The sequence below is a fragment of the Pelophylax lessonae genome (assembly GCF_965119305.1).
Source record: "Pelophylax lessonae genome assembly, chromosome: 3".
Taxonomy (NCBI): domain Eukaryota; kingdom Metazoa; phylum Chordata; class Amphibia; order Anura; family Ranidae; genus Pelophylax; species Pelophylax lessonae.
The window spans coordinates 28,453,423-28,480,877 of NC_138770.1; the positions used below are offsets into that span (position 1 = coordinate 28,453,423).

The 27,455-nt window shown below is 45.3% G+C and overlaps 4 protein-coding genes across 4 annotated transcripts in view; all 4 read left to right on the forward strand.

Moving 5' to 3' along the window:
• Window positions 1-15,342, forward strand: part of LOC309549857 (uncharacterized protein) — a gene marked incomplete at both ends in the record, with an annotated part of 31,810 nt that extends 16,468 nt beyond the window's left edge. The window contains 2 exons of the mRNA XM_082250354.1: window positions 10,315-10,561; window positions 15,338-15,342. Coding sequence (XP_082106480.1) covers window positions 10,315-10,561; window positions 15,338-15,342 — 252 coding nt within the window. The remainder of the gene's footprint in view (window positions 1-10,314; window positions 10,562-15,337) is intronic.
• Window positions 1-18,689, forward strand: part of LOC309550263 (uncharacterized protein) — a gene marked incomplete at both ends in the record, with an annotated part of 667,886 nt that extends 649,197 nt beyond the window's left edge. Inside the window, 3 exon segments of the mRNA XM_082250671.1 lie at window positions 17,254-17,740; window positions 17,742-18,035; window positions 18,081-18,689. Coding sequence (XP_082106797.1) covers window positions 17,254-17,740; window positions 17,742-18,035; window positions 18,081-18,689 — 1,390 coding nt within the window.
• LOC309549859 (gastrula zinc finger protein XlCGF66.1-like) overlaps window positions 1-27,455 on the forward strand; it is a gene marked incomplete at its 3' end in the record, with an annotated part of 187,184 nt that overhangs the window by 86,527 nt on the left and 73,202 nt on the right. The window lies entirely within an intron of this gene.
• Window positions 23,368-27,455, forward strand: part of LOC309550264 (uncharacterized protein) — a gene marked incomplete at its 5' end in the record, with an annotated part of 231,995 nt that continues 227,907 nt past the window's right edge. Inside the window, one exon of the mRNA XM_082250672.1 lies at window positions 23,368-23,604. Coding sequence (XP_082106798.1) covers window positions 23,368-23,604 — 237 coding nt within the window. The remainder of the gene's footprint in view (window positions 23,605-27,455) is intronic.

Sequence of the window (27,455 nt, forward strand, 5' to 3'; positions counted from 1 at the left end):
GCTTCGGCCTATAGGTCTACGTGCTCTACAACATTTTCTTGGCTTTGCCAATTATTATCAGAAATTTATGAGTAACTTCTCTTTTCTGGTCAAACCCCTTCATTGATACTGTATGACCAGAAAAGAGGGCAACCCACAGAATTGGTCCCCGGAATCCATTAAAGCCTTTGAATCCTTCAAGGCCACTTTTGCTGCAGTTCCAGTGCTGGAACATCCCGATCCCATGTTACCCTTCATTCTTGAAGTTGATGCATCTGAGACTGGATTAGGCGCTTTCCTGTCTCAACCTCCTACCCCTGAGAGTTCTATCCATTCTTGTGGCTACTTTTCTAAAAAAATTGTCTCTAGCAGAATGAAATTCGGAAACTGGGGATAGAGAATTATTAGCCATAATTTTAACTCTTAAAGAAGGGAGGCATCTCATCACTACTGTGTTGGTCCTCATTTTGACTGACCATAAGAATCTTTCATTCTTGTCTGAGGCTAGACGTTTATCTCCTGGAAGGGCTCAATGGGACCTTTTTCTGTCAAGCTTCAATTACATAGTCTCATTCATACCTGATACAAAGAATATAAGAGCAGATGCCTTATTGCCGCCGTTTTCCTCCTCTTCCAAACTCCTGTGATACCTTCGGACTGCATTTTGGCTATTTTTTTTCTAGTCTCACTTCACCTTTGAGTGAGAGAATGATGCCCTCTCAGATCCATTCTCCTTCTGGAAAACCTCATGACCGCTGCTTTGTCCCCGAGAATCTCCACACCATTTTCCTCCAGACCTACCATTCACCTAAGACAGCTGGGCACCCAGGAAAAAATCAACAGCGTATGGACATATTGTTAAGACATATGGCCTATGTCTCAACAATGCTGGTGGCCTAGTCTCCGTGCTCATGAAACCAGCTTTGTGGCCGCTTGTCCTGTGTGTGCTCAGAATAAAACACCACAACACCTTCCAGTGGGTCTCCGTCAACCCATACGCAGTGCAGAGAGGCCTTGGATCCACTTGTATATTGATTTTATTATATATTTACGCAACTCCCATAGCAACACAGTTATTCTTATGATGGCTGACCGTTTTTCAAACTGTCACATTGCATTCCGCTAAAGAAGTTGCCTGTGTCCAAGGAACTGGCATCCATTTTCACTGGAGAGTTCTTTCAATTACATGGGTTACCTAAAGTTATCATCTCGGACAGGGGTAGCCAGTTGGTGTTGCGCAAGCTTTGGTGAGCCTTTTGTGCACATTCAGGTTTCCTTTTCTGCATATCACCCACAGTCCAATGGGGCCGCAGAATGGGCCGACCAAGCTTGGGAGCAGTTCTTACGTTGCTATATTTCTGACCACCATAACATCTGGTGGGACCTGTTACTTTGGGTGGAGATTGCTCACAATAGCACCATCAATGCTGCCCCCTGATTATCTCAGCTTATGGTGAACTATGATTTCCAGCCATCCATGTTGCCTGATACATCTGTTCCGCAAGGCATTTCTGCGTTAGAGCAACATCTTCAGGAGCTCTGTTCCACTTAGGTGCAGGTCCAAGAATCCTTGCAACACTCCAGAGAGAGGTACAATCCATGCTGACCACTGATGCCTACCTTCACCCTCCTACCAAGTTGGGGAGAGGGTCTGGCTGTCTTCCCATTACAAAAAAGAAAAAACAAATGTGCAGCGCTGATAATAGAGTCCAAAAAAACTATGAAAAGTCCATATGTGAAAATTTTCATAAATATAATAGAAGAAATCCAAGTGAAAATAATCAGATCTAGTAGTGCAGCAAAAATAAGATATTAAAATCTATAAAAATGGAGGCAGGGAGTTAGTGGCTAAGAAAAAGATACAGCCTAATAAATTTATTTGTTATTCTATCATTTTTATCTTTTTCTTAGCCACTAACTCCCTGCCTCCATTTTTATAGATTTTAATATATTTAATATCTTATTTTTATACATATTTTTAAATCTTTTTGTGATATATTTATTTATTCACATCATGATTTATTTTATTAAATACATATGTAAATATGTTTTTTAATCAATTCCTATATGCATGTTACAACACAATTCAATATGGATGTGGATATCTGTATCCGTTTCCCCTTGGAAGAGAATTTGTTTGGACATTGCAGATTGACGTTCTTTCCCCCGATTTCAGAAGTGTGGTCTGTTTGTGTACGAGTGTTTATGCTTCGTCTCGACCAATGGCCTTACTTATTGAGCCGGGGATAGTGATATACAGGGACATGGCGTCTTGAACCGCAAGCTCGAGATACGTTGCGCTTCACCTGACGTCACTTCCGCCGAGTCCCGGATATGACGTAGGTGTTTACGCGATCCTCCCATTAGGAGGCTTGAGGCGCATGAGGACGTGACCGCGGACTTCCTGATAGTCCCGGTCTTTTGCACTTCAGTAACGTCATTTCCCTGTTAATCCCGGAAGTGACGCCATCTTATTGGCGGTCTTCCAAAACGAGTCTTGGAGCGCACGCCGGTGTGCTTTTACAGCGGTCCACAGTTAATTCAATCCCGGGTGAAGCAAACCACTCCATATGTTATATATAGAGGATGTACAAACGCTGACCAATATCTTTTGAAAAAGGCAGTTTTGCCTAAACATGTTAAGAGGACCTCAGTCAGCTCAGCTGTATATACTTGATACGCCTGTTTATCACGGATGTTTGTAAGTGTACCAGCTATTTTTTTAAAATAAATTGTTTTTAGCAATATTACGCTATGTATGTCCCCCTTCTTTTTGATACACCTTCTATCGTTTGGGAGTGGAGATTCTGATTGATTATACCTGTCAAGGATCTACACTCCATCGAGGTCGGTGAATCCTGCCGGGACATCTTAATACTCTTTCAAGCTTGTTTGACCCCCTTACTATATGGTATTGGGGTCCCATCCATCTGGTGAGCGCAATTCACATTTACCTTCACTGGTGTCGGGATTTGCTGCACTACTAGATCTGATTATTTTCACTTGGATTTCTTCTATTATATTTATGAAATTTTCACATATGGACTTTTCATAGTTTTTTTGGACTCTAATTATTATCAGCGCTGCACATTTGTTTTTTCTTTTTTGTATTTATCACTTTGTTGTCCGGTGATTAGTGTCAGCTGCTTTACACATTTCTCAGTTAGCGCAATAATTTTTTCGCTTAAGGTACTTATTGTCTTCCCATTACCTCTGATTCTGTGTTCCCTCACTAAAACTGGCACCTAGGTATATTGGGCCTTTCCGCATACTCTATAAGGTTAATACAGTGGCCTACGCATTAGATCTTCCTTCCAACGTTCATATTTACTACGTATTCCATGTTTCCTTACGTGTTATTGCTATACCACCTCAGTACCACACCTTCGCCCACTTAAGGTTGACAACCATGTGGAATATGAGATACAATCTATCACTGACTCCCGTAGGTTTAGTGGACACATAGGATATACCGTTCACAGAGGGGTTACGGTCCAGGGGAACGCTCTTGGCTCTCATCCTCGGACATAAATGCTCCTTTTCTTCTCCAGGCTTTCCATATACGCTTTCCCCTCAAGTCTTTTGCTCCCCCAAGGGGGAGGGATTGTTGGGGAAGAGAGTACTGTCAGGGCTGGGCTTCTGATAGTTAGCGAGCTGCTCTTTTCTTTCAATGTTCAGAAGCTGCTTAGCTGTCGGGTAACTACCAGCCGCTTGTTACCACAATGACTCACCTGGTTACCATTTCCTGCCTCATTAGTCCTGCCTACAGCCAGCCCCTTTTTTCTTTTGAAGCAACTGAGCTTCCTATTCCCAATTTCTCTTACGTCCTCCGACAGTCGCCGCCCACTCACACAGTCTTCACCATTGGATATTGACCTTTGCTCCGCAGGAGTAGCTAGGCACAAGACTTGTTAGTAACAAAAGCTTTTAGCATAGACACACCCCTAGGGGCTGTCCCACTAGTCAATACCTCCCTGCACCAGCATTCCCAACTCAGTTTGATTTTGCCTAGCTCAGGAGTAGTCAGGCTTTCCTGTGCTGGGGCTTCAGTCTCAGCCTTCTACCCTTTTTTTGATTTTATTTCAAAGTGTTTTTTCTTTACTTTATTAGCTGTTATTTTACCAGCTCTTAGTTAGGGATCTTCAGGATGAAGAAACATCATGCGGAGCTGGGTATCGGACTGGCCACCCTGGGTCTCCAGGGCTGAGGGTCAGATGGATCCCCAGCCTGCCATCGAGCGTCCAGCTATGGTTCGCCCTTGCGCCATGAACGACCCATCCCTGCTCGCTGCAGGGATGCTGCCTGTGAGGTGGCTACCTCACCGGACGCTTTCTGCAGTCGTGTGCTGCAGTCTCCTGCGTCCCGGCTACGGCACTCCCTGTCATATAGGATAGCGGTTTGTCGTTCTGAGACGGTTCCCCACGCCATCCGGTACGGTAAGCACCTTCTGTGTGGGGACCTCTGTCTGGGGTGTCAGTCTGTTGGCTGTGTGTTACCCCCATGTCTGTGTGTGCGGGCTCCCTGATGTGATCCCTGCGGGTGTTAAAGGCTTTTATTGCGGTGGTGGGGACCCCTCTCGCTCCGGTGCCCCTTTGGGTGATGTGAGGCAGACATGTGTGGCGGTGACCGCTACTGCTGTGCGCCGCACGGTCCGCCATTTTCCTTGTACTGTGGGCTATTGCGGCCTTCCCCTGGGCCTTGTACAGGGCGTAGTGCGGCGTGCTTTCGGCGCCAGTCGGCGCCATTTTTGCGGTGACTTGCGCGTTCGATCCTAGCACATGTTGGCGGCCATGTTCCTGTAGCCTCCATTCACTCCTGCCGGGCAGCCATCTTCCCTGAGCCTCCTAGGTTATATAGTTCAGCCTCTCACACCATCACTTCCTCTTTCTCTGGACAGCGATCGGTGGCAGCAGTCTGCAGTGCTCTCTCCAGGTTTTCTCTGTGCTATCCTTCCTAACTCAGTATTTCTGTCCCTGTGGGGGTCGGTGCATACAGTGAGTGTAAGGTGGGCTGCGCTCGCCGTAGTCTTTAAAGGGCCAGTGCTTTTTTGTCCCATACTTGGGTTTGGCATGGATTCCCAGGATAGCAAGTTCCCCCCGGCCCTGGTGGGGGACCAGGGGTCTGCTGCACCCCCCGAGGGGTCTGATTTGGCCACTGTAGTGGCATCTTTGGTGTCACAGATGCAGGTGCTGATGGCTGAACGTTCTGCAAAAAAGAGGGCCAGGTTATCTATTTCCTCTGATTCAGAGGGCGATGTGGCTGCTGTGGCTGGCGTGCCCTTTTCTGGGTCTTGCTCATCTCTGGACCTTTTGGGGTCTGAGGGGGAGGCGGAGGTGGAAGGGGTTGATACTTCTCCCCCTGGCTCGCCTGAAGAGCTTGCGCTCATGGATGAGCTGATAGCTTCTATAAAAGACACGCTGCACCTGGAGGATGAGCCCACTCCTCCAGCTAGGGTGTCCTCTTTTGGGACACACAGAACTCGCAAATCAGCGCAGGTTTTCCCCTGCCCTTCTGAATTTCACAACACGGTTAATGAGCAATGGCACACTTTAAAGAAGCCCTTTACAGTGCCCAGTAGGTTTAAACTGCTTTATCCTTTTGCGCCCTCCACTGATGAGCGCTGGTGTGTAGCGCCCCAAGTGGATCACGCTGTGGCTGTTTTGAACAAGGCTACCCTGGTTCCCACTGAGGATACCCCGGTTTTCCGGGATCCTACGGACAGGAGGTTTGAGTCTCTTGCTCGTCACGCGTATATGGTGGCGGGCTCTATGCTCAAACCTATTTTTGCTTCGGTTATGGCAGTTCAGGCGGTGGCAGATTGGACGAAGGTGCTCAGACGCACTCTGGTGGCTGATTCTGCCCCGCCGGCTACACTGGCTATGGTGGACCAGATCCATCAGGGGGTCATGTATTTGTGCGATGCGGCCTTGAATGAGGCCCCTTTGGCTGCACGCCTGTCTAGTGTCGTGGTGCTCAACCGTCGACTGATCTGGCTGAAGAGTTGGTCGGCTGACCAATCATCTCGCAAAACGGTGGCGGATTTTCCCTATGCTGGTTCTCGCCTTTTTGGCGAGGCTTTGGATACGCTGGTGAAAGGAGTCACTGGGGGCAAGAGCACTCTCTTACCCCAGAATCCGAAGAACAAGTCCTTTCGCGGCAAGCGGAACTCCACTTTTAGGCCCTCTCAAGGGTCCTTTCGTGCCTTTAGGTCACAGTCCAAGGGCAAGCCCTTCAAAGGCCAAGGCAGCCAGAAGAAGCCGTGGGCAGGTAAGCAGAAGTCCGGACAAATCGGTTCTGCACCCCACTCCACGTCCGCCTGAAGGGACGCCCTCACCCGTTTCTGGGGTGGGGGGACGTTTGCGCGGTTTCCTCCAACCTTGGCTGTTCCGCATTTAGGACAGGTGGGTTCAGGAAATCGTTCGATCAGGTTACAAGATCGAATTCCTTTCTCGGCCGGCGGGCAGATTTTTTCCCTCGAATCTTCAACTGCCTCCGGAGCGTTTGCGGGATCTGAACCTGGCGGTGCAGGACCTGCGGGCCCAGGGCGTGGTGGTCCCGGTGCCTCATCGGGACAGATTCCGGGGGTTTTACTCCAATCTGTTCACTGTGCCCAGAAAGGAGGGCAAGGTGCGTCCGATCCTGGACTTAAAAGCTCTGAACCGCTTCGTGCGTCTTTGGAAATTTCGCATGGAATCCCTGCGCTCAGTGGTGGCTGCCCTGAGCCCGGGGGAATTCATGGCCTCCATCGATTTGAAGGATGCGTACCTACACATCCCCATTTTCGAGGGCCACCAGAGGTACCTTCGATTCGCCATTGCGGAGGAACACTACCAGTTCGTGGTGTTACCTTTCGGTCTCGCTTCGGCTCCACGGGTTTTTACCAAGGTTCTGGTGCCTGTTATGGCCCTGTTGCGAGCCCAGGGCATTGCGGTCTTGGGATATCTGGACGATCTCCTGTTAAGGTCGAGTGCCAGTCAGAGCCTGTTGAACGACCTGTCCACTACGGTGCAGACACTTCAGGAGTTCGGTTGGACCATAAACGTTTCGAAGTCGACTCTGTGCCCTTCGGTTTGCCTTCCCTATCTGGGGATGGTTCTGGACTCTGTTCAGGCGAAGGACTTCCTGCCGGAGGACAAGCTCCGGACGCTTCAGGACGAAGTCAGGTCCCTCAGGGACAACCGATCCTTGTCACTCAGGACCTGCATGAGGTGTCTGGGGTTAATGGTCTCGGCCTTCGAGGCGATCCCCTTTGCTCAGTTTCACACGCGGGGTCTCCAAGCGGAGATTATTGCCAATTGGGACGGGCGACCCCAGTCTCTGGATCTGCGGGTCTCACTGAGCCACCGCACCAGAAGGAGTCTTCTGTGGTGGCTCCATTCCCCGGCGGTGTCGGGGGGCAAGTCTTTTCGTCCGTTGTCCCGGACGATGGTCACCACGGATGCCAGCCTGTCGGACGGGGTGGTGTCCTGGGCAACCTGTCCGCCCAGGGAACTTGGTCGAAGGAAGAATCCTCCCTTCCGATCAACATTCTGGAATTGAGAGCGATAAAGCTTTGCCTTCTCCAGTGGTCAATGGACAATGCCACCGCGGTGGCCTACATCAACCACCAAGGGGGCACCAGGAGTGCCCGAGCGGCTCGGGAAGTGACCGACATTCTGTCTTGGGCCGAGACTCACGTCCCGGCGATAACGGCAGTACACATACCGGGGGTGGAAAACTGGCAGGCAGATTATCGGACACGTTGGTGGCGCCCTGGCATCAGTATCATCTGATGTATGCTTTTCCTCCAATTCAGCTGCTGTCCAGGCTCCTTCGCAGGTTGGCCTCGGAACCGCACACGGTCATTCTGGTGGCACCAGACTGGCCTCGCCGGTCCTGGTACGCAGACCTCATTCATCTGGCAGTCGAGCCTCCGTGGCGCCTGCCGATCCTGGAAGACCTTCTGTCTCAAGGGCCGATATTCCACCCTGCTTTACAGTCGCTGGCTTTAACGGCCTGGCTGTTGAAAGCCAGGTCCTGAGGGACAAGGGTCTCTCCCCTGAGGTCGTTCCCACTTTGATCAAGGCTAGAAAAGCCTCTTCGGGGAAGATTTATTACCGTACTTAGAAAGCGTACTTTGCCTGGTGTGAGTCCAGGGGGTATTCCCCTCGCTCATACTCGGTGTCGAGAGTGCTGGCTTTCCTCCAAACTGCTGTGGACCAGCGTTTGGCGCTGGCCATGATAAAGGGCCAGATTTCTGCACTGGCTGTTCTCTTTCAGCGCCCTGTGGCGTCTAATTCCTTAATTCGCACCTTTGTTCAAGGGGTGCGTCATTTGGCCCCTCCTCGGAGGGAGCCCTTACCTCCGTGGGATTTGAACTTAGTTCTGTCCGTGTTACAGCACGCTCCCTTTGAAAAGATCAGGGAGATCTCGTTACCTCTGCTGTCCAAAAAGGTTGCCTTTTTGGTGGCGATCACTTCGGCTCGCAGGGTGTCGGAGCTAGCGGCGTTGTCCTGCAGCTCTCCCTATTTGGTGCTTCACAAGGATAAGGTGGTCTTGCGACCTAACCCGTCCTTTCTTCCAAAAGTGGTCTCGGATTTTCACCTTAATGAAGACATTGTCCTGCCTTCGCTCTGCGCGAAGCCAAAACATCCTAAGGAGGTTGCCTTGCATTCCTTGGATGTTGTCCGGGCGATCAGGGTTTACCTGTCGTCCACTAAATCCTTTCGCAAGTCGGATTCCCTCTTTGTCCTTCCTGAGGGTCCTCGGAAGGGCATGGCGGCGTCGGCTGCGACCATCGCCAAATGGATCAGACAAACTATTGTGCAGGCCTATGCCTTGAAGGAAAGGGTTCCGCCCTTCCCTGTGAAGGCGCACTCTACCAGGTCTTTGAGTGCGTCTTGGGCCTTCCGGCATCAGGCTTCAGTGGCCCAGGTGTGTAAGGCGGCGACTTGGTCGTCCGTGCACACCTTCTCCAAGTTTTTTAAGGTGGATGTTCAGGCATCGGCCGATGCCTCCTTTGGCCGTAAAGTTCTCAGTGCGGCAGTGCCATAGGGACCCTTGATTTTGGGTCTTTGGCTGTTTGGGTGTTTTACCCCTGGGTTACTTGTTTTCCTGGGTTGTTGCTCCTGTTGAGCACGTTTCCTGTTGCCCAGCTGGTTCTCTTACTGTATGTAAGGTTCCTTACTCTGATGTGGGTACTGCGTTGCTCTTTATGTGGCTGCGTCTCCCACCCCTCATGTCTACACTGCTTTGGGACATCCCATTGGTGAAGACTGTGTGAGTGGGCGGCGACTGTCGGAGGACGTAAGAGAAAACGGAATTTTTGTAAAATCTTACCGTAAAATTCCTTTCTCTGAGTCCTCCGAAAGTCGCCGCCCCCCGCCCCTCTTTTGGGGTTTTGTGTACTCTTACTGCTATGCTACCAAACTGAGTTGGGAATGCTTTTGCAGAGAGGAATTGACTAGTGGGACAGCCCCTAGGGGTGTGTTTATGCTAAAAGCTTTTGTTACTAACAAGTATTGTGCCTAGCTACTCCTGCGGAGCAAAGGTCAATACCCATTGGTGAAGACTGTGTGAGTGGGCGGCGACTGTCGGAGGACTCAGAGAAAGGAATTTTACGGTAAGATTTTACAAAAATTCATTTTTTTTTCTCCTGACTATGCTGACTTCTGGTTTCTTGACCCCGGCTCCTCTGATTACCTGCTCTGGAATCCAAATCCCGGCTTCTGTTTTTGACTACATTCCTGAACTGTTATTTTTTTTTTTCTATTTCATTAATAGGTGTGATTTTTTATTTTTTTTTTAACTGTACTTTCTGTCTTCGCCTGGTTTATGGTCCTTGACAGTGTGTGTGTGTGTGTGTTTCCTACAGATGGTTCCAGTAATGGGAACCCACCAGAGAGATGTCCCTGTCCTCTGTATTCCTGGGATTCCACACAGGAAGGTCACACCATCCCTCACCATCATCAGGTAGATGAGGAACAATCACTGATAGTATCATTAGGATCTGTACATTATCTGCATTGTTACCACTGATGTCATTTTTATTATATATTCAGAAGGGAATCCTGAGAGATTCTAAAGTTGAGATTAAAGAAGAAATAAAAGAGGAGGATGATGAGGATGGGGTCATAGAAGAAGTATACAAAGATCTGTACCAGGACACCATTGTGGAGTCATCCAGCTACAGAAACCCACCGGAGAGATGTCCCCGTCCTCTGTATTCCCAGGATTCCACACAGGAAGGTCACACCATCCCTCACCATCATCAGGTAGATGATTGAAAATTATTGGTAGGTATGATTTATAAGCAATCATGTTTTTTTACAATGAATATTTTATTATGTCTTTCAGAATGAAAACTCCAAGGATAATATTGTTGTAAAAGAAGAGTATAAAGAGGAGGATGAGGAGTATGGAGTGATGGAGTTTTCAGAAGGACACAAGGATATGATGGAGCCACCTAATACCAGGAACCCACCAGAGAGATGTCCCCGTCCTCTGTATTCCCGGGATTCCACACAGGAAGGTCACACCATCCCTCAATGCTACAAGGTTGGTGGGATGGAGTATCTAGAACATGGACTTGTGGAGGGGATGTGTGTGTTTTTTATGTAAGCTTATATCTTACAGATGATATTCTCTCTAATTTTCTTGATTTAGAGTGGAGATCCAATCGATATAGAATTTGAGGGTAAAGCAGAAGAAGAAGAGACGTATGTGAGGGATGATCAGCAGTCTATGGAGGAGGATGGAATAATGGGGACATTTATAGAGGAGGACACTCCTACAGAGATCAGCACAGGTGGGTCATTAACACTAAATACATTCCTGCACCCATACTGCTCACTGATTGGTCCAGAGTAGGGCGGGGACTGGGTGATATCAGCCTGTAATTCCCTGGTCACTTTCCTGAGCTGTGTTCCCCGTCCTGTATTCCTGTATTTCTCTCGGTTAATCTTCCTTCTCTGTGCTGCAGACACAATTTATGTCTCTAGACTGGATTTATGGAGATTCTGGGGTTCAGCTGGCAGCAAAATGTTGTTTTACACCATAGACGTTGCTCAGCCTAGACCCCTGGGGTATAAACGTTGGGTCTTCTGCCCCATGCCCGGGTCTAGCAAGATCTCTGACAAAACAATTCTCCTGGGGTTACTTGCTCTGTTATTTTCTGGCTGTGCCAGGTGGAGGGATATGTCTGTATAGTCTTGCACCCAAGTCACTGAGTGCAGTCTCAGGAGATGGGAGGCAGCGGTGTGGGACCTCTGCAACTGATTACTGAACACCAATATTATGAGTCCTGACCCCTGCACTATATATTCTATGTTGTACATTACATACTCCTGACCCCTGCACTATATACTCTATGTTGTACATTACATACTCCTGACCCCTGAACTATATACTCTATGTTGTACATTACATACTCCTGACCCCTGCACTATATACTCTATGTTGTACATTACATACTCCTGACCCCTGCACTATATACTCTATGTTGTATATTACATACTCCTGACCCCTGCACTATATACAGTAAAGTTCATAAATATTGGGACATCAACACAATTCTTATCTTTTTGGCTCTATACACCACCAAATTTGATTTAAAATGAAACAAACAAGATGTGCTTTAACTGCAGACTTTCAGCTTTAATTTGAGGGAATTTACATCCAAATCAGGTGAAAGGTGTAATAATTACAACAGTTTGTATATGTGCCTCCCACTTTTTAAGGGACCAAAAGTAATGGGACAATTGGCTGCTCAGCTGTTCCATGGCCAGGTGTGTGTTATTCCCTCATTATCCCATTTACAAGGAGCAGATAAAAGGTCCAGAGTTAATTTCAAGTGTGCTATTTGCATTTGGAATCTGTTGCTGTCAACTCTCAATATGAGATCCAAAGAGCTGTCACTATCAGTGAAGCAAGCCATCATTAGGCTGAAAAAACAAAACAAACCCATCAGAGAGAGATAGCAAAAACATTAGGTGTAACCAAATCAACTGTTTGGAACATCCTTAAAAAGAAAGAAAGCACCGGTGAGCTCAGCAACACCAAAAGACCCGAAAGACCACGGAAAACAACTGTGGGGGATGACCGAAGAATTCTTTCCCTGGTGAAGAAAACACCCTTCACAACAGTTGGCCAGATCAAGAACACTCTCCAGGAGGTAGGTGTATGTGTGTCAGATCAAGAACTCTCTCCAGGAGGTAGGTGTATGTGTGTCAAAGTCAGCAATCAAGAGAAGACTTCACCAGAGTGAATACAGAGGGTTCACCACAAGATGTAAACCATTGGTGAGCCTCAAAAACAGGAAGGCCAGATTAGAGTTTGCCAAACAACATCTAAAAACCTTCACAGTTCTGGAACAACATCCTATGGACAGATGAGACCAAGATCAACTTGTAGCTGAGTGATGGGAAGAGAAGAGTATGGAGAAGGAAAGGAACTGCTCATGATCCAAAGCATACCACCTCATCAGTGAAGCATGGTGGTGGTAGTGTCATGGCGTGGGCATGTATGGCTGCCAATGGAACTGGTTCTCTTGTATTTATTGATGATGTGACTGCTGACAAAAGCAGCAGGATGAATTCTGAAGTGTTTCGGGCAATATTATCTGCTCATATTCAGCCAAATGCTTCAGAACTCATTGGACGGCGCTTCACAGTGCAGATGGACAATGACCCGAAGCATACTGCGAACGCAACCAAAGAGTTTTTTTAAGGAAAAGAAGTGGAATGTTATGCAATGGCCAAGTCAATCACCTGACCTGAATCTGATTGAGCATGCGTTTCACTTGCTGAAGACAAAACTGAAGGGAAAATGCCCCAAGAACAAGCAGGAACTGAAGACAGTTGCAGTAGAGGCCTGGCAGAGCATCACCAGGGATGAAACCCAGCATCTGGTGATGTCTATGCGTTCCAGACTTCAGGCTGTAATTGGCTGCAAAGGACTTGCAACCAAGTATTACAAAGTGAAAGTTTTATTTATGATTGTTAATCTGTCCCATTACTTTTGGTCCCTTTAAAAAGTGGGAGGCACATATACAATCTGTTGTAATTCCTACACCGTTCACCTGATTTGGATGTAAATACCCTCAAATTAAAGCTGAAAGTCTGCAGTTAAAGCACATCTTTTTTGTTTCATTTCAAATCCATTGTGTTGGTGTATAGAGCCAAAAAGATTAGAATTGTGTTCTGGAGATCATAGACCAAGCAAGGGCAAGGAGGAAATGATTAAATATTAAAAGGCAATAATATCCGCGCTATGGAGAAATAGTATAAAAAACGGTTTAAAAGGCTGCTGCCTACCCCTAAAATATAGACTGTTAAGTCAATATTAACCACTTAAGCCCCGGAGGATTTGGCTGCTAAAGGACCAGGGGTTTTTTTGCGATTTTTTACTGCGTGACTTTAACGGACAATTGCGCGGTCGTGCGACGCTGTACCTAAACGAATTTGACGTCCTTTTTTTCCCACAAACAGAGCTTTCTTTTGGTGGTATTTGATCACCTGTGCGATTTTTTGATCACGCGCTATAAACAAAAAAAGAGCGTAAATTTTGCAAAAATAACAATATTTTTCACATTTTTTTATATGAAATTCCCCAAAAAAAAAAGTAAAAATCAAAATTTTTTAACATTTTTCGGCCAATTTGTTTTATGCTACCTATGTTTGGTAAAAAAAATCGCAAAAAGCGTATTTTGATTGGTTTGCGCAAAAGTTATCGCGTTTACTAACAAAGAGAAAGATTTTTGTCATTTTTGGTGTTTTTTTTTTTAACGCGTAATGGCGGCGATCTGCGATTTTTTTTTCGGTACTGCGACATTGCGGCGGACAAATCGGACCCTTGACTGACATTTTTGACACTTTTGGGGTTACCAGTGACATTACTGCAGTAATCAGTGCTATACATATGCACTGTTACTGCAAAAATGACACTGGCAGGGAAGGGGTTAACTTTATTGGGAAGGGAGGGGTTAAGTGTGTCCTAGGGGCGTGCTTTCTACTGTGTAGGGACATTGCTATTGGTGTAAAAGCAAAGATCCACCGTTCTACATAGTAGAACGGTCAGATCTTTACTTTTACACAGGGAGAACTGACAGGCAGCTTGTTTACACAAGCTGCTCTGTCTTTCTCCCTTCACAGGAGCGATCGTAGTGTGGCCGGCGGACATCGAGTCCGCCGGTCACACGCACTGACTTGCCTGTGAACGAGCCGCGGCGGGCGCGCGCCTCGGCGGGCGCGCGCCCGCTCGCTATAGGCTCGCAAGTCAGTGACAGGCGAGTGACGTACCGATACGTCACTCTGCCTGGCCGGGGCTGACCGCCGCAGTATATAGTCGTGCGGCGGTCGGCAACCGGTTAAAAATGTAAAAAAGGAGATGAGGTAGTTGGCGCTGCCTAAAGTTGTATATATGATTGTATAATTTATGGAGGACAGATTAGATAAAAAACCAATATCTAATATATAAAGTGGTTCTCAGGCTGAAATATATATAGGTGTAAAGTGCAATAGATCAATCAATACAGTTAAAAAATAAATAAATATACATATATATCTCTTATACACGTATATAAAGTGCAAAATATGCAAGAAATTGGTGCAATAAACGCATACAGTGCGCAGTCCCCCAGAAATTATATAAGTGGTATAATATGATTATATTATCAAAAATGGCCAGTTGGAGGATCTGGCATGTGGATGAACAGAAATAGGTGTACTCCTGCGTGAATATATATTATAAATTATTCTTCAGTGAAAAGTGCAACTATATTGGAAGTATGGGGTAAGAGTGCAATTGCTGTGATAAAAAGAGTACGTTTCAGTGCACTGTGGTATAACAAAGGATACAAAATATAAAATGTGACAAATAAATAAACTTGAAAAAGTGCTTGTGTGCATGATAAATTTAAATCGGGAATGACTAATCTGAGAACATACACAGGTGAAAAAATTATCGATTAATCTATATCAGAAGTGAGATTCAATCGATCAGAAATATTGAATTAGGAAAAAATTAGGAAAAAAAGTCCATAAAAAGTCCAATTAGCGGTGAACTATGGCGGTATTCTATTCCGTGAGTGGTTATACAGTGGTGTTCCAATCGTTCGAGTGCTGGGTGTGGAGACAGTGCTCCCCTCTTATTCACAATTTCTCCCGCACTCACCAGATAGTTACACCCCTACAGGGGTAGCAGGCATATAGGACCAGGGTCCGCTATCCAATCTTGGGGTGCTCGGAATAGAAAACCGCCATAGTTCACCGCTAATTGGACTTTTTATGGACTTTTTTTCCTAATTTAATATTTCTGATCGATTGAATGTCACTTCTGGTATAGATTAATCAATAATTTTTTCACCTGTGTATGTTCTCAGATTAGTCATTCCCGATTTAAGTTTATCGTGCACACAAGCACTTTTTCAAGTTTATTTATTTATTTGTCACATTTTATATTTTGTATCCTTTGTTATACCACAGTGCACTGAAACGTACTCTTTTTATCACAGCAATTGCACTCTTACCCCATACTTCCAATATAGTTGCACTTTTCACTGAAAAATAATTTATAATATATATTCACGCAGGAGTACACCTATTTCTGTTCATCCACATGCCAGATCCTCCAACTGGCCATTTTTGATAATATAATCATATTATACCACTTATATAATTTCTGGGGGAGTGCGCACTGTATGCGTTTATTGCACCAATTTCTTGCACTATTTTGCACTTTATATACGTGTATAAGAGATATATATGTATATTTATTTTTTAACTGTATTGATTGATCTATTGCACTTTTCACCTATATATATTTCAGCCTGAGAACCACTTTATATATTAGATATTGTTTTTTTATCTAATCTGTCCTCCATAAATTATACAATCATATACAACTTTAGGCAGCGCCAACTACCTCATCTCCTTTTTTACAAGGAGGAAATGAGCTCAGCTGTTTCAAAAGCAAAACAGGGGCTGGCTGTAGGCTGCACTAAATCCATTGTGGTGGTGTATAGAGCCAAAAAGATTAGGATTGTGTCTATGTCCCAATATTTATGGACCTGACTATACTCTATGTTGTACATTACATATTACTGACCCCTGCACTATATACTCTATGTTGTACATTACATACTCCTGACCCCTGCACTATATACTCTATGTTGTACATTACATACTCCTGACCCCTGCACTATATACTCTATGTTGTACATTACATACTCCTGACTTCTGCTCTCTCCCCTCTACCCACTGCTATATATACACATAATATGGATTCTCTTTTGTTACACCCATTTTCTACCAGCTGGACATTTTATATCTGATGATTTCATTGGAGGACAGACTTTTACATGGGTATAATAATGTGATAACATCCTCCAACTTTGGAACCTTAAACAGAAAGTGATAATGAGGGAGGAGTCAGTAACCCAATGATGGTGGTCTTCAGGGTCAATCCAGTCTTCATCTTGGTTGTTCTCCCCCATCCTCACTCTCTGACCTCTGGTGGGGCTCAGCCACGCTGTTATTCATGACTAAATAAGGAAGTGCGGGACTTCTTGTGTTGGGAAGATGGCAATGAATGATAGAGGGGGAGGGGTCACTCGTCCTATAATCCCCTCATCACTCTCACTCCTATAAAAGACAGTACTCGTTGTTTCCTCACTCTGTGACTAAGGTCCATGAATAAAGAAATGAACTGGTAGGAGATCAGAGGACCCATTTACTAGTTACCTTGAGGGGGGGATTGTAAGATCCTCAGAGACAAAGCTGCCTGATGTGGGCGGAGGGAAACCAATCTGCTGATGTCTAGTAATAATCTTTGTATTTCTATTTTAGTACATGGACGGGAGATGAGGAAAACCTCAGAGGATTGTCTCACTTTGTCTCCAGACTGTAAAGTAGAAGATGAGGACATCACACAGTATAGTCCAGGAGAAAACCCGGCTACCTCAAATGTCCATCTGGAACCACACAGTGTAGATGGACCATCGTATTCCTCTTATCCTGAGGAACCTCAGACTGTGAGGGACGGTGCCGTCCTTACAACAGATAAAAGGTTCTCCTGTTCTGAGTGCGGGAGGAGTTTCCGTTTGAAAGGCCATCTTAATGAGCATAAAAGATCTCACACCGGTGAGAAGCCGTATTCCTGTCCTCAGTGCGGGAAATGTTTTTCACAGATGTCCAATCTTTCCAAACATCAGACATTGCATACTGGTGAGAAGCCATATTCCTGTCCTAAGTGCGGGAAATGTTTTTCACAGATGTCCAATCTGTCCAAACATCAGAGATTGCACACTGGTGAGAAGCCGTATTCCTGTCCTGAGTGCGGGAAATGTTTTGCACAGAAGTCCAATCTTTCCAAACATCAGAGATCTCACACGGGGGAGAAACCGTATTTCTGTCCTGAGTGCGGGAAATGTTTTGCACAGAAGTCCGATCTTTCCAAACATCAGAGATCTCACACGGGTGAGAAGCCGTATTCCTGTCCTGAGTGCGGGAAATGTTTTACACAGAAGTCCCATCTTTACACACATCAGAGATCGCACACAGGGGAAAAGCTGTATTCCTGTCCTGAGTGCGGGAAATGTTTTTCACAGAACTCCCATCTTTCCACACATCAGTGCGGGAAATATTTTTCAGGCAAGTCTGCTCTTTCCAAGCATCAGAGATCGCACACTGGTGAGAAGCCGTATTCCTGTCCTGAGTGCGGGAAATGTTTTTCACAGAAGTCCTATCTTTCCAAACATCAGACATTGCATACTGGTCAGAAGCCTGCATTCCTGTCCTGAGTGCGGGAAATGTTTTTCACAGATGTCCAATCTTTCCAAACATCAGAGATCTCACACGGGGGAGAAACCGTATTTCTGTCCTGAGTGCGGGAAATGTTTTGCACAGAAGTCCGATCTTTCCAAACATCAGAGATCTCACACGGGTGAGAAGCCGTATTCCTGTCCTGAGTGCGGGAAATGTTTTACACAGAAGTCCCATCTTTACACACATCAGAGATCGCACACAGGGGAAAAGCCGTATTCCTGTCCTGAGTGCGGGAAATGTTTTTCACAGAACTCCCATTTTTCCACACATCAGTGCGGGAAATATTTTTCAGGCAAGTCTGCTCTTTCCAAGCATCAGAGATCGCACACTGGTGAGAAGCCGTATTCCTGTCCTGAGTGCGGGAAATGTTTTTCACAGAAGTCCTATCTTTCCAAACATCAGACATTGCATACTGGTCAGAAGCCGCATTCCTGTCCTGAGTGCGGGAAATGTTTTTCACAGATGTCCAATCTTTCCAAACATCAGAGATCTCACACGGGGGAGAAACCGTATTTCTGTCCTGAGTGCGGGAAATGTTTTGCACAGAAGTCCGATCTTTCCAAACATCAGAGATCTCACACGGGTGAGAAGCCGTATTCCTGTCCTGAGTGCGGGAAATGTTTTACACAGAAGTCCCATCTTTACACACATCAGAGATCGCACACAGGGGAAAAGCCGTATTCCTGTCCTGAGTGCGGGAAATGTTTTTCACAGAACTCCCATCTTTCCACACATCAGTGCGGGAAATGTTTTTCAGGCAAGTCTGCTCTTTCCAAGCATCAGAGCTCGCACACTGGTGAGAAGCCATATTCCTGTCCTGAGTGCGGGAAATGTTTTTCACAGATGTACAATCTTTCTAAACATCAGAGATCTCACATGGGGGAGAAGCCGTATTCCTGTCCTGAGTGAGGGAAATGTTCCTCACTGAAGTCCTGTCTTCTTGTACATCAGGGGTCCCACACAACCTTGGAGGTGTATTAGTGCCTTTAGTGCGGGAAATGTCTTCTATATAAATGTTGGTGGACATGTGGGGAAGAAGCACACCCTGATATACTCCATGGCTGATCTTCATCATGTAAGAAACACTTCATAAGGAGATCAGAGATCACTAGAGACATGGATGAAGTGTTGTCCCGTGTTGGCCATTGATAGCAGGAGAAAAATAAAAATGGAGTCCTTACCTTTCATTGGCTGAGTAGATTTTGTGCGGGAAGATTTCACAAACACTTACAGATCTGGTTGTTATAAATGTGTTCATGAAATGTGACCCGCATTCCCCCAGTCATGGCGAATTGGGATTTCCTATAATGGTCAGTTCCATCTAGTGGCCATAATGTGCTTTCCTGACAGATGTCCATGGCAGCATACATTTGGGTAGCCCCGCCCTCGTTCCTCCCCCATAAGACCCCACCCCCATAAATGTTCAGGATAAGCCAAAGACGGCGTTCCTTTTTTGTCCTCCTCACTTATAGGACCATTTTTGTATGAAGTTTTCCTACCTATTGGAAGTATCGGTGGGCGGGTCTGGTGCTGGGCAGCTGTGCGGGATGTCAAGAGCTTCCTTTTTTTATCCAGAAGTCTTCCAGGATGTCCCGAGTGGTTAATTGAGTCCCCAGCTATCAGCGGGGTGGTGTTATGGCACACATGTGTAGAGGATCCATGCCTGGAGAGTGGGCCCGGCCATCGGTGGCCATTTGCATTGGCTGGGAGCCCAGCTGTTGGCGGGTGGCCATTAAGTGTTAGACACGTGAAATTCGTTTCGGTGCGAATACAAATCCCGACCAATTTTTGGTTATTCCTAGATTCGGATGTATCCAAATCTCCAAATGAAATTGCAATGAATCTCGTTGAAATTTGTTAAAATGTGTTCCATTTATTCATTTTGTAACAAATTCCAACTTTTCAGAACAATTCGAATTCGGATCAGTCAAAAAAAAAAAAAACGATCGACCGATGCAAATTCTGTGTGAAGAAATAGCTGGTTGTTAAGCAGCAAGCTGGGAAGCCGGCCGCCCGCATCCTTACCAACCATGACTCATCAGCTGTCAGCGGGCTTCCCCACTGACAGATGAATGGAAAGAAAAGAATGCCGACATTGCCCGGCAATAGAAGAAAACGGCGTGCTCCCCTCCCCGTTTCTATACCAGACCCTTCGGTTAGGGATAGACCGATATGGTTTTTTCAGGGCCGATGCCGATATTTTGATCACAACGTATCGGTATTGGCTGATATTTTGTACATTTAAAGTTTTGAAAAATGAAGACAATTTTTGACACAAATCTGGTACTAAACATGTTAATTTTTGTTTAATGCTTAATGGCTGACTTGCTGGCTCCCTGTGGTGGGTGGCTGGCTGGCACCCTGTGGTGGGTGGCTGGCTGGCACCCTGTGGTGGGTTGGTGGCTGGTACAGGGCCTTTGGGCGGCTGGCTGGTACAGGGCCTGTGGTTGGCTGGCTGTCTGGCACCCTGTGGTGGGTGGGTGAGCGACTGGCTGGCACCCTGTGGTGGCTATCTGGCACCCTGTGGTGGGTCAGTGGCTGTCTGGCACCCTGTGGTGGGTGGGTGGCTGGCTGGCACAGGGGCTGTGGGTGGCTGGCTGGAAGAGAGCTGCCCCAAAGCACCCCCCCATGTTGAGGGCATGTGGCCTGGTATGGGTTAGGAGGGGGGGCACTTGTTGTCCCCCCCTTTCCTGACCTGCCAAACTGCATGCTCAGGTAAAGGTCTGGTATGGATTTTGGGGGGACCCCACGCCATTTTATTTATTTTTTTACATTTTGGCATGGGCCTGGTATAGACTGGGGGGGGAGGGGACCCCACGTCATTTAATTTTTTTAAACATTTTTCTATTTCTGGGCAATGCCGGCATTCTTTTCTTTCCATTCATCTGTCAGTGGGGAAGCCCGCTGACAGCTGATAAGTCATGGTTGGTAAGGATGCGGGCGGCCAGCTTCCCAACCCGCTTTTCTTCACACAGAATTCAAATCAGTCGATCGTTTCTCGACCGATCAGAATTCCAATCGTTCTCAAAGCATGAAATTAAATAAATTCTAGAACGCAAAATAAAATAACTAAACAGATTTATCTGAAACAAAACAAATGTTTCCATTCTGCACATGTCTATGATGTTCAGCTTAAATATTAATTAATATGGTAATTGATGTTGTATGTTTAAATAGAGAGAAAGCAGTATGGCGGGTTTGCTATGACTAAGTGCTTGTAGTGTGAAACGTGTTGACAGTCTCATCTCTCCTGCCATGTTGTCACTTCTGGATATATTCTAATAAAGGAGTATTTGGTTGGAGCATGATTGTCCATTCAAGTTTCTTTTGATGCCTCAGTGACCAGCTGGACTTGCACTGATTGTGTGAGCAGAATAATGTGCACCAACCTAGAATGGGATATATTCGTGGGTTATCTTCACTGGTTTATTATTTTCCTCTTTATTATTTTATCTTCTGATTCTTCAATCAGCCCTCGCTGTCTTCTACTGTCTACACAGAAGCAGTGTACCCGGATCGGTACAACCTTGGGAGCTGTAATCAGACCCCCACGCTCTGGAAATGCCCTGTAATGTTGTTTCAGGCATTGGATCCAGCATGAGGTGCTCACTATGGCACTTGGTGCAATGTGTTGAGTTAGCCACAGGGTGCTATACAGGTCCAGGGTTGTAGTTCAGCACTATGGAACCTCATAACTATGAAACCCAGTCCCTAAGGAACTCTTCGGGGACATGCCCACCATGATGAGTAAAGCATGGACCTTATATACAGTCCAGCATTCAGGACAGATAAGACGGGGTCACCCTGTAACTTTCACCATTACTCTATAAAACATTACTAAGTCTGGAATGTATTCCCCTTACGGCGTAAGCTTTTCAAACTTGGCGCTAAAATTCAGAGCTCAGTCTCAGGTGGTCACACCACTGGTCACACCCTTTAATGTCACTTCCACCTAGAGCCCCGATAAGGTACTCCGGTGCCCTTTCACCACTTGTTGCAGGACAGTCAACACCTGGGTTACCGCGTACTCCTTTCAGACACACTGCACCCTATCTCTCACACCCTATTCCATGAGTACCCCACAGGGGGATACCTTCACTTATAGCTATGGTGGAGACCAGGAGAAAGGGAGCCAATTCTAAATCACAGGAGATTGGCTCTGCCAGAGGTCCACTCAATACTCAGCCTTGGAGTGACAATGTGTCTCTTGTACCGGAGTAGGACCCAGTTTTACCACCAATGTCCGTTTCTGGTTCTAGCTCTATCTCAGGCACACAACATGTGGCCTACCTGACAAAAGCAGAATTTTCTGTCACCTTTATGGTGGTTAAGCTAGAAGCTCATTCTAGAAGAGGGGTGCAAAGTGAACAGAAGGACAGAGCAGCAGAATGTCTTAGTGGTCAACACCTTGTCCCAACCGGGACACTTCTTCCTGCATTGCAGGATGTCAGATTAGGCAATTATGAAGAGGAAGAGCTTTTCCAGCATAATAAGCAGGGATTTTTTTTCAGCGGCAACGCGGGGGACTGCAAATAGGGCACCTGTAGCACTGAATGTATGTAATGGCAAGGGGTGCTGGAGTGTGCTGCAGGGTCTATTGATGCTCGCTGCTGGGGGGTCTATTCTAGATGGAGGGGATCTATTTTGGCAGGGGGGTCTTTTGTTGCTGAGGAGGTCTATTATTGCTGGTGGAGGACCTACTATTGCTGGGGGGGTGGGTCTTAAACTTCTGGGGGTCAGTTGTTGCTGGGAGGGGTCTATTGATGCTGGCTGTGGGGAGACTTGTTGTTGCAGCCAGTAGTTTATTATTTGCCAGGGGGTATTCTGTTATGGGTGGTCCATTGTTGTTAGGGGATCTTTCGTTACCGGCTGCAGGGAATCTATTTTACTGTTTTTCTTGTTATCTTTACCAAATTCCATACAAATTACTCAGCACCACAAAATGATACCTGGTTCTGTATTGTCTAAAAGGGCAGCACTGGGAGGTGGGTAGAGGTCGGAACCAAGGAATGGTGCTTGGAGGTGGGTAGGGGTGGAACCAAGAAATGGTGAGTGGAACCAAAGAATGGTGCTCAGAGGTGGGTAGGGGTTGGAACCAAGGAATGGTGCTCGAAGGTGGGTAGGGGGATGGAACCAAGGAATGGTACTCAGAGGTGGGTAGGGACAGAGAAAGGGGTAGTACCTGCACCTATTCTCTGTGAAAACAAGCCCTGATAATGAGTCACCTATTTGCTTGATGTGGCCTTTGTGAGCTTAGCCATATGAGTTGTCATTGGAGGATGCTGTGTCCTTCAAGGGTATACTCAGTCATGATGATTGGGTGTGTCCTTAGGGGGGGGGGGGGGTGTGCAGCATCTTCTTGTAGAAACTTCATGTGTTGGTCTTATTCTTCGGGGGTATATCTGTCTGCAGTTGCAGCCTGTGAACCTGCCTTAACCCTTGCTTCTCTTCCAATGCAATGGAAGATGGAATGAGAATTATTGATTATATCCTAAAGAATAATAGAGTATTGGTCAGAGGTACAGGATGACCCTGTCTTATCTGTCCAAAATGCTGGACTGTATATAAAGTCCATGCTTGAACACCAATGTCCATTTCTGGTTCTAGCTCTTTCTCAGACACACAACATGTGGGCTACCTGACCAAAGCAGAATTTTCTGTTGCCATTCCTTGGACAGATTACGTCTTAATACGGTCATCTTTGTCCAGAGCTATAAAACTCCCCGCCTCTTCTCCTGCTCCAGTTTACCAACCGGAGTCAGATCCTGATATGCCGGTCCTAGAGGATGCAGAGACAGGAGGGAATGGAGAGGATATGGATGCCGTACTGGAGGAAGGTGCAGAGGATTTCTCTCCCCCACATTGTCATTATAATGAAGAAGGACCTTCACACAACATGCTTGCTAACGTTAAAAAGCTAATTTCCTCTGTCTGCAAAATCCTTGACATTATACCAATGAGAAAAAGATTGGGATTCTGGCACTCCAAATGGTTTATGTCTCTACAAATAAGCGGAGGCTTGGGGGGGCGCGGACATTATTCTCCTGTATTAAACCACTTCCCGCCCAAAGACCTCATATGACATCATGGACTTTGAGTGAAGATTAGGGTTGAGCGAACACGGACTGTATTATTCGTGTTCGTACCGAATAATTGGATTTTTGTTACCCGAACACGGACCCGAAAACTTTACTGTATGTTCGGGTAAAAATCCGTGTTCGGTCATTTTATTTCCGGGTTTTGCATGCATTGGCGCGCTTTTCATGGCGGGCTTACAACAGCCAATCAACAAGCGTTTAACTGGTGTGCCTAAGCCATCCCAGCCATGCCTACAAATGTATTAGTAGCTGTGATTGGCTGTCGGAAGCATGTGACCAAGTCTTTATAAGTTCGAGGCAGCGCCGCTGCGGCGTCATTCTGCTGTTTAGTTCAGGGAAAGAGCACACATCAACGTGCTGGCTGCTGATTAGGGACAGACAGGAAAAAAAAAACATTTGTGTCTGGATAGAATTGAGGGACAGGTCGGAGTGTGTTAGGCAGGGCGAGTTGTAGGCATTTTAGGGAGAGAGTCTGCTGATTTTTAGGGTCAGTTTTCTACGATCGATTTTGCTGTATGGGAGGGGTTTGCAGTGACCGATCTACGATCTTATCAATCCTTTTAGGGAGAGAGTCTGCTGATTTTTAGGGTCAGTGTGTTCTACAAACTACAATCGATATTGCTGTGTGGGGTGGGGTTTGCAGTCACCCGATCTACGATCTTATCAATCCTTTTAGGGAGAGAGTCTGCTGATTTTTAGGGTCAGTGTGTTCTACAAACTACAATCGATATTGCTGTGTGGGGTGGGGTTTGCAGTGACCGATCTACGATCTTATCAATCCTTTTAGGGAGAGAGTCTGCTGATTTTTAGGGTCAGTGTGTTCTACAAACTACAATCGATATTGCTGTGTGGGGTGGGATAGGAGATAGGCAGGTGTCAGTGGTCCACATCCATTTTGCTGTGTGTGGGGTGCAGTGAACACAATCTTTTTGGGGTGCAGTGAACAATCTTTTTTGCCCACTGAGGAAGAGGGAGAAAAGTATTTTTCTATCAGGCACTGTGTGCAGCGTTTTTCCTTCAGCTGTGCTGTGCTGACTGATCATACACTGCTGTGTTCAGTTCACATGTGCTATTATTGAGTGGTTTCAAAAATCATACACTTTTTTTCTATTCCACTATTCAATATACAGCCTTGGGTTAAAAAAAATTAAATTGTGGCCTGCAGCAGAGCTGAATGATATTTGGGGTTTTTGGGGTTCATCTCATACTTCTGAAGATTTGAGGGTGCTGCCTGTTCCAAACTCCTCCTACTCCTCATCCAGCCTTTTAGGGGTATGAAAGATTGTATTAATATGCCTTATGATATTTCAGATATATATTTCAGTTTATGCTCATTCTACGATAGACTGTGGCCCCCTACAATTACAGATTTAACAAGCCAGACTAGCACCTATTCATAACAACCTTGGACAGCAGACAGCTGTATTTTGCATATAGATGAAAAGACATTGACATGTTCAACACTTTTCCATTCATTCATTCAGACACTTAACGAGTTAAGGCTTAGCATTTAGATTACAAGACATTTTGCATAGAGACTGACACCACCATAAACAATTGACAATTGCTTACATTAACACAGACAAGCGGAACACAAGACGGACCGATACTACAACAAAACACCTCATAGTGACACAAATGCATAGGGAAACAAAGCCTTTCATGTACAGTTTCTGTGAGACATGTTCTATTGTCAAATTGACCAGTAAATTGTAAACCAGTTAAAGCAGATTTTTCCCGCTCAAAACATGCCTTAAATATGAGCTTCACTTGCAATAAAGTTAGTTGTGACTGCACTACGTTTGAGTGCTATGTGTTGTCATAACTCCCGGCCGGACGGGGGTGAATTCACTATCTAGAAAAGGGGGGTTAGCAACTGAAGGGCTGTAATATCATCGTGATTGCCTCCTGACAAGATTTGAGCTTACAGTTTTGGTGTCAGAAAGTGAGATCTGCCAAAAACACAGTATGGGGTAAGTAATTATATTTTCTATTATTATTATTACTACCCTATACTGTCAGAGCAGATAAACGGTACCCAGTTAACCGCTAATTTTAGCACCTCCCGGGAATCTGAAATTCCCAAAGATGGGGTCTGATACTCCAGCGCCTGAAGCGCCAAAGAAAGATGGGGTCTGGGACCCGGTTAAAAAGCAGTACTGTGTGTGATAGTGAATTCTCCCTCCAAAACCTTGTATATATTTGTATAGACACTTAAGTGTATTTAGTCGTTATATAAGATTGCATGCCATTGTATAGATGTATGTGGAGATTGTATGTGATATTAAGCTGAGCCTGAAGGTATACACTTGGCCACCAAGCATAGTTAACATAGATGAGTTGGATGTGTATAAATCTGATTATTTAGACGCAGGAAACCACATAAGTTGGGAAACTAGGTTTTTCCCAATAAAGTCTAAACACTGACTTCACCACCCCTATTAAATATATATAAACCTTCAAACTCAGCTGATCTCACTTTGTATTCTGAGCTTAAGATAATGGGAAAGTCTCAAGGTAAGGAGAATTCCGAGAAAATGATGAAATTTACGTTTAGGAAGATTGTATAAAAATTGTATCGTGTATAGGCAACCTTAGATCCATTAATCGTTATGTTGTGTTCGTTTTAACACTGTTCCTAAAGGTGCTGTATCAGCAAAGCATTGAATGAATGTTGGTTGCATAATAATTTGTTTTGTGTTTATTATTTCTTATGTTTTAAAGTGATGTGATTTTGCCACGGAAAAGGTAACAAATCTGTACTACACTTGTCATGGCAGCTTTTATAAGCAAGGAAATATATATTTGGTGTGTAAAATGTGACCTTAAGGACTAAAATTGTATTTCCATCCTTAAAAATCATAAGCAATTTTGAACTTTTATCAGTAAGGTTTTGTGTCACCAACTTTTCTTTCTTTATCACTGACTTTGAAAAAAAAAAAAAACAACAATATATTTTCTAGTGCCTTTTTAGCAAACAAACCCCCCCCCCCCCCCCACCTCTTTCGGTCTGTGACACAGGTAATAGCAAGAAGAACTGTAAACAGCTGTATTGTCATACAAATTAACGATCAGTTTTGCCTTGTAGAGAAAACAAGTTTTAAGGAATGTTCCGAATTGCTAAAGAATGGGTGACGTATGGGTTCTTATATTCAAATGAGAAATTACTAATGTTTTGAGCTGCTCATTTTTTTTTCAACCATGGTGAACAATAATAATTTTTTTCTTTAAGTTTATGGTATACCATAATAATAACAAAAAAAATAGAAATCCACGTGGTAATAATTACTTTGACGTCAACAATTTTTGGTATTAGAGAAGTGCACTGTTAGGAAGGGAAATGTTTGATATGCTTACTGTATGTTAAATTCCTCTAACCGTTGGTTTATTTCTAGGAGGAAAAGTAAAATATTTTGTTACTAAACTTTTCTTGATGCTTATTCCTCAGATAACTTTAATTTGAGATTTTCAGAACGACCAAGCACAGCCTTCAACAACAACCAACCTTATGGGAGTATTGTTTCCAAATTGTTTTTTTTTTTCTGATTGATTAGACTGTTTTTATGGGTGTTAGAAA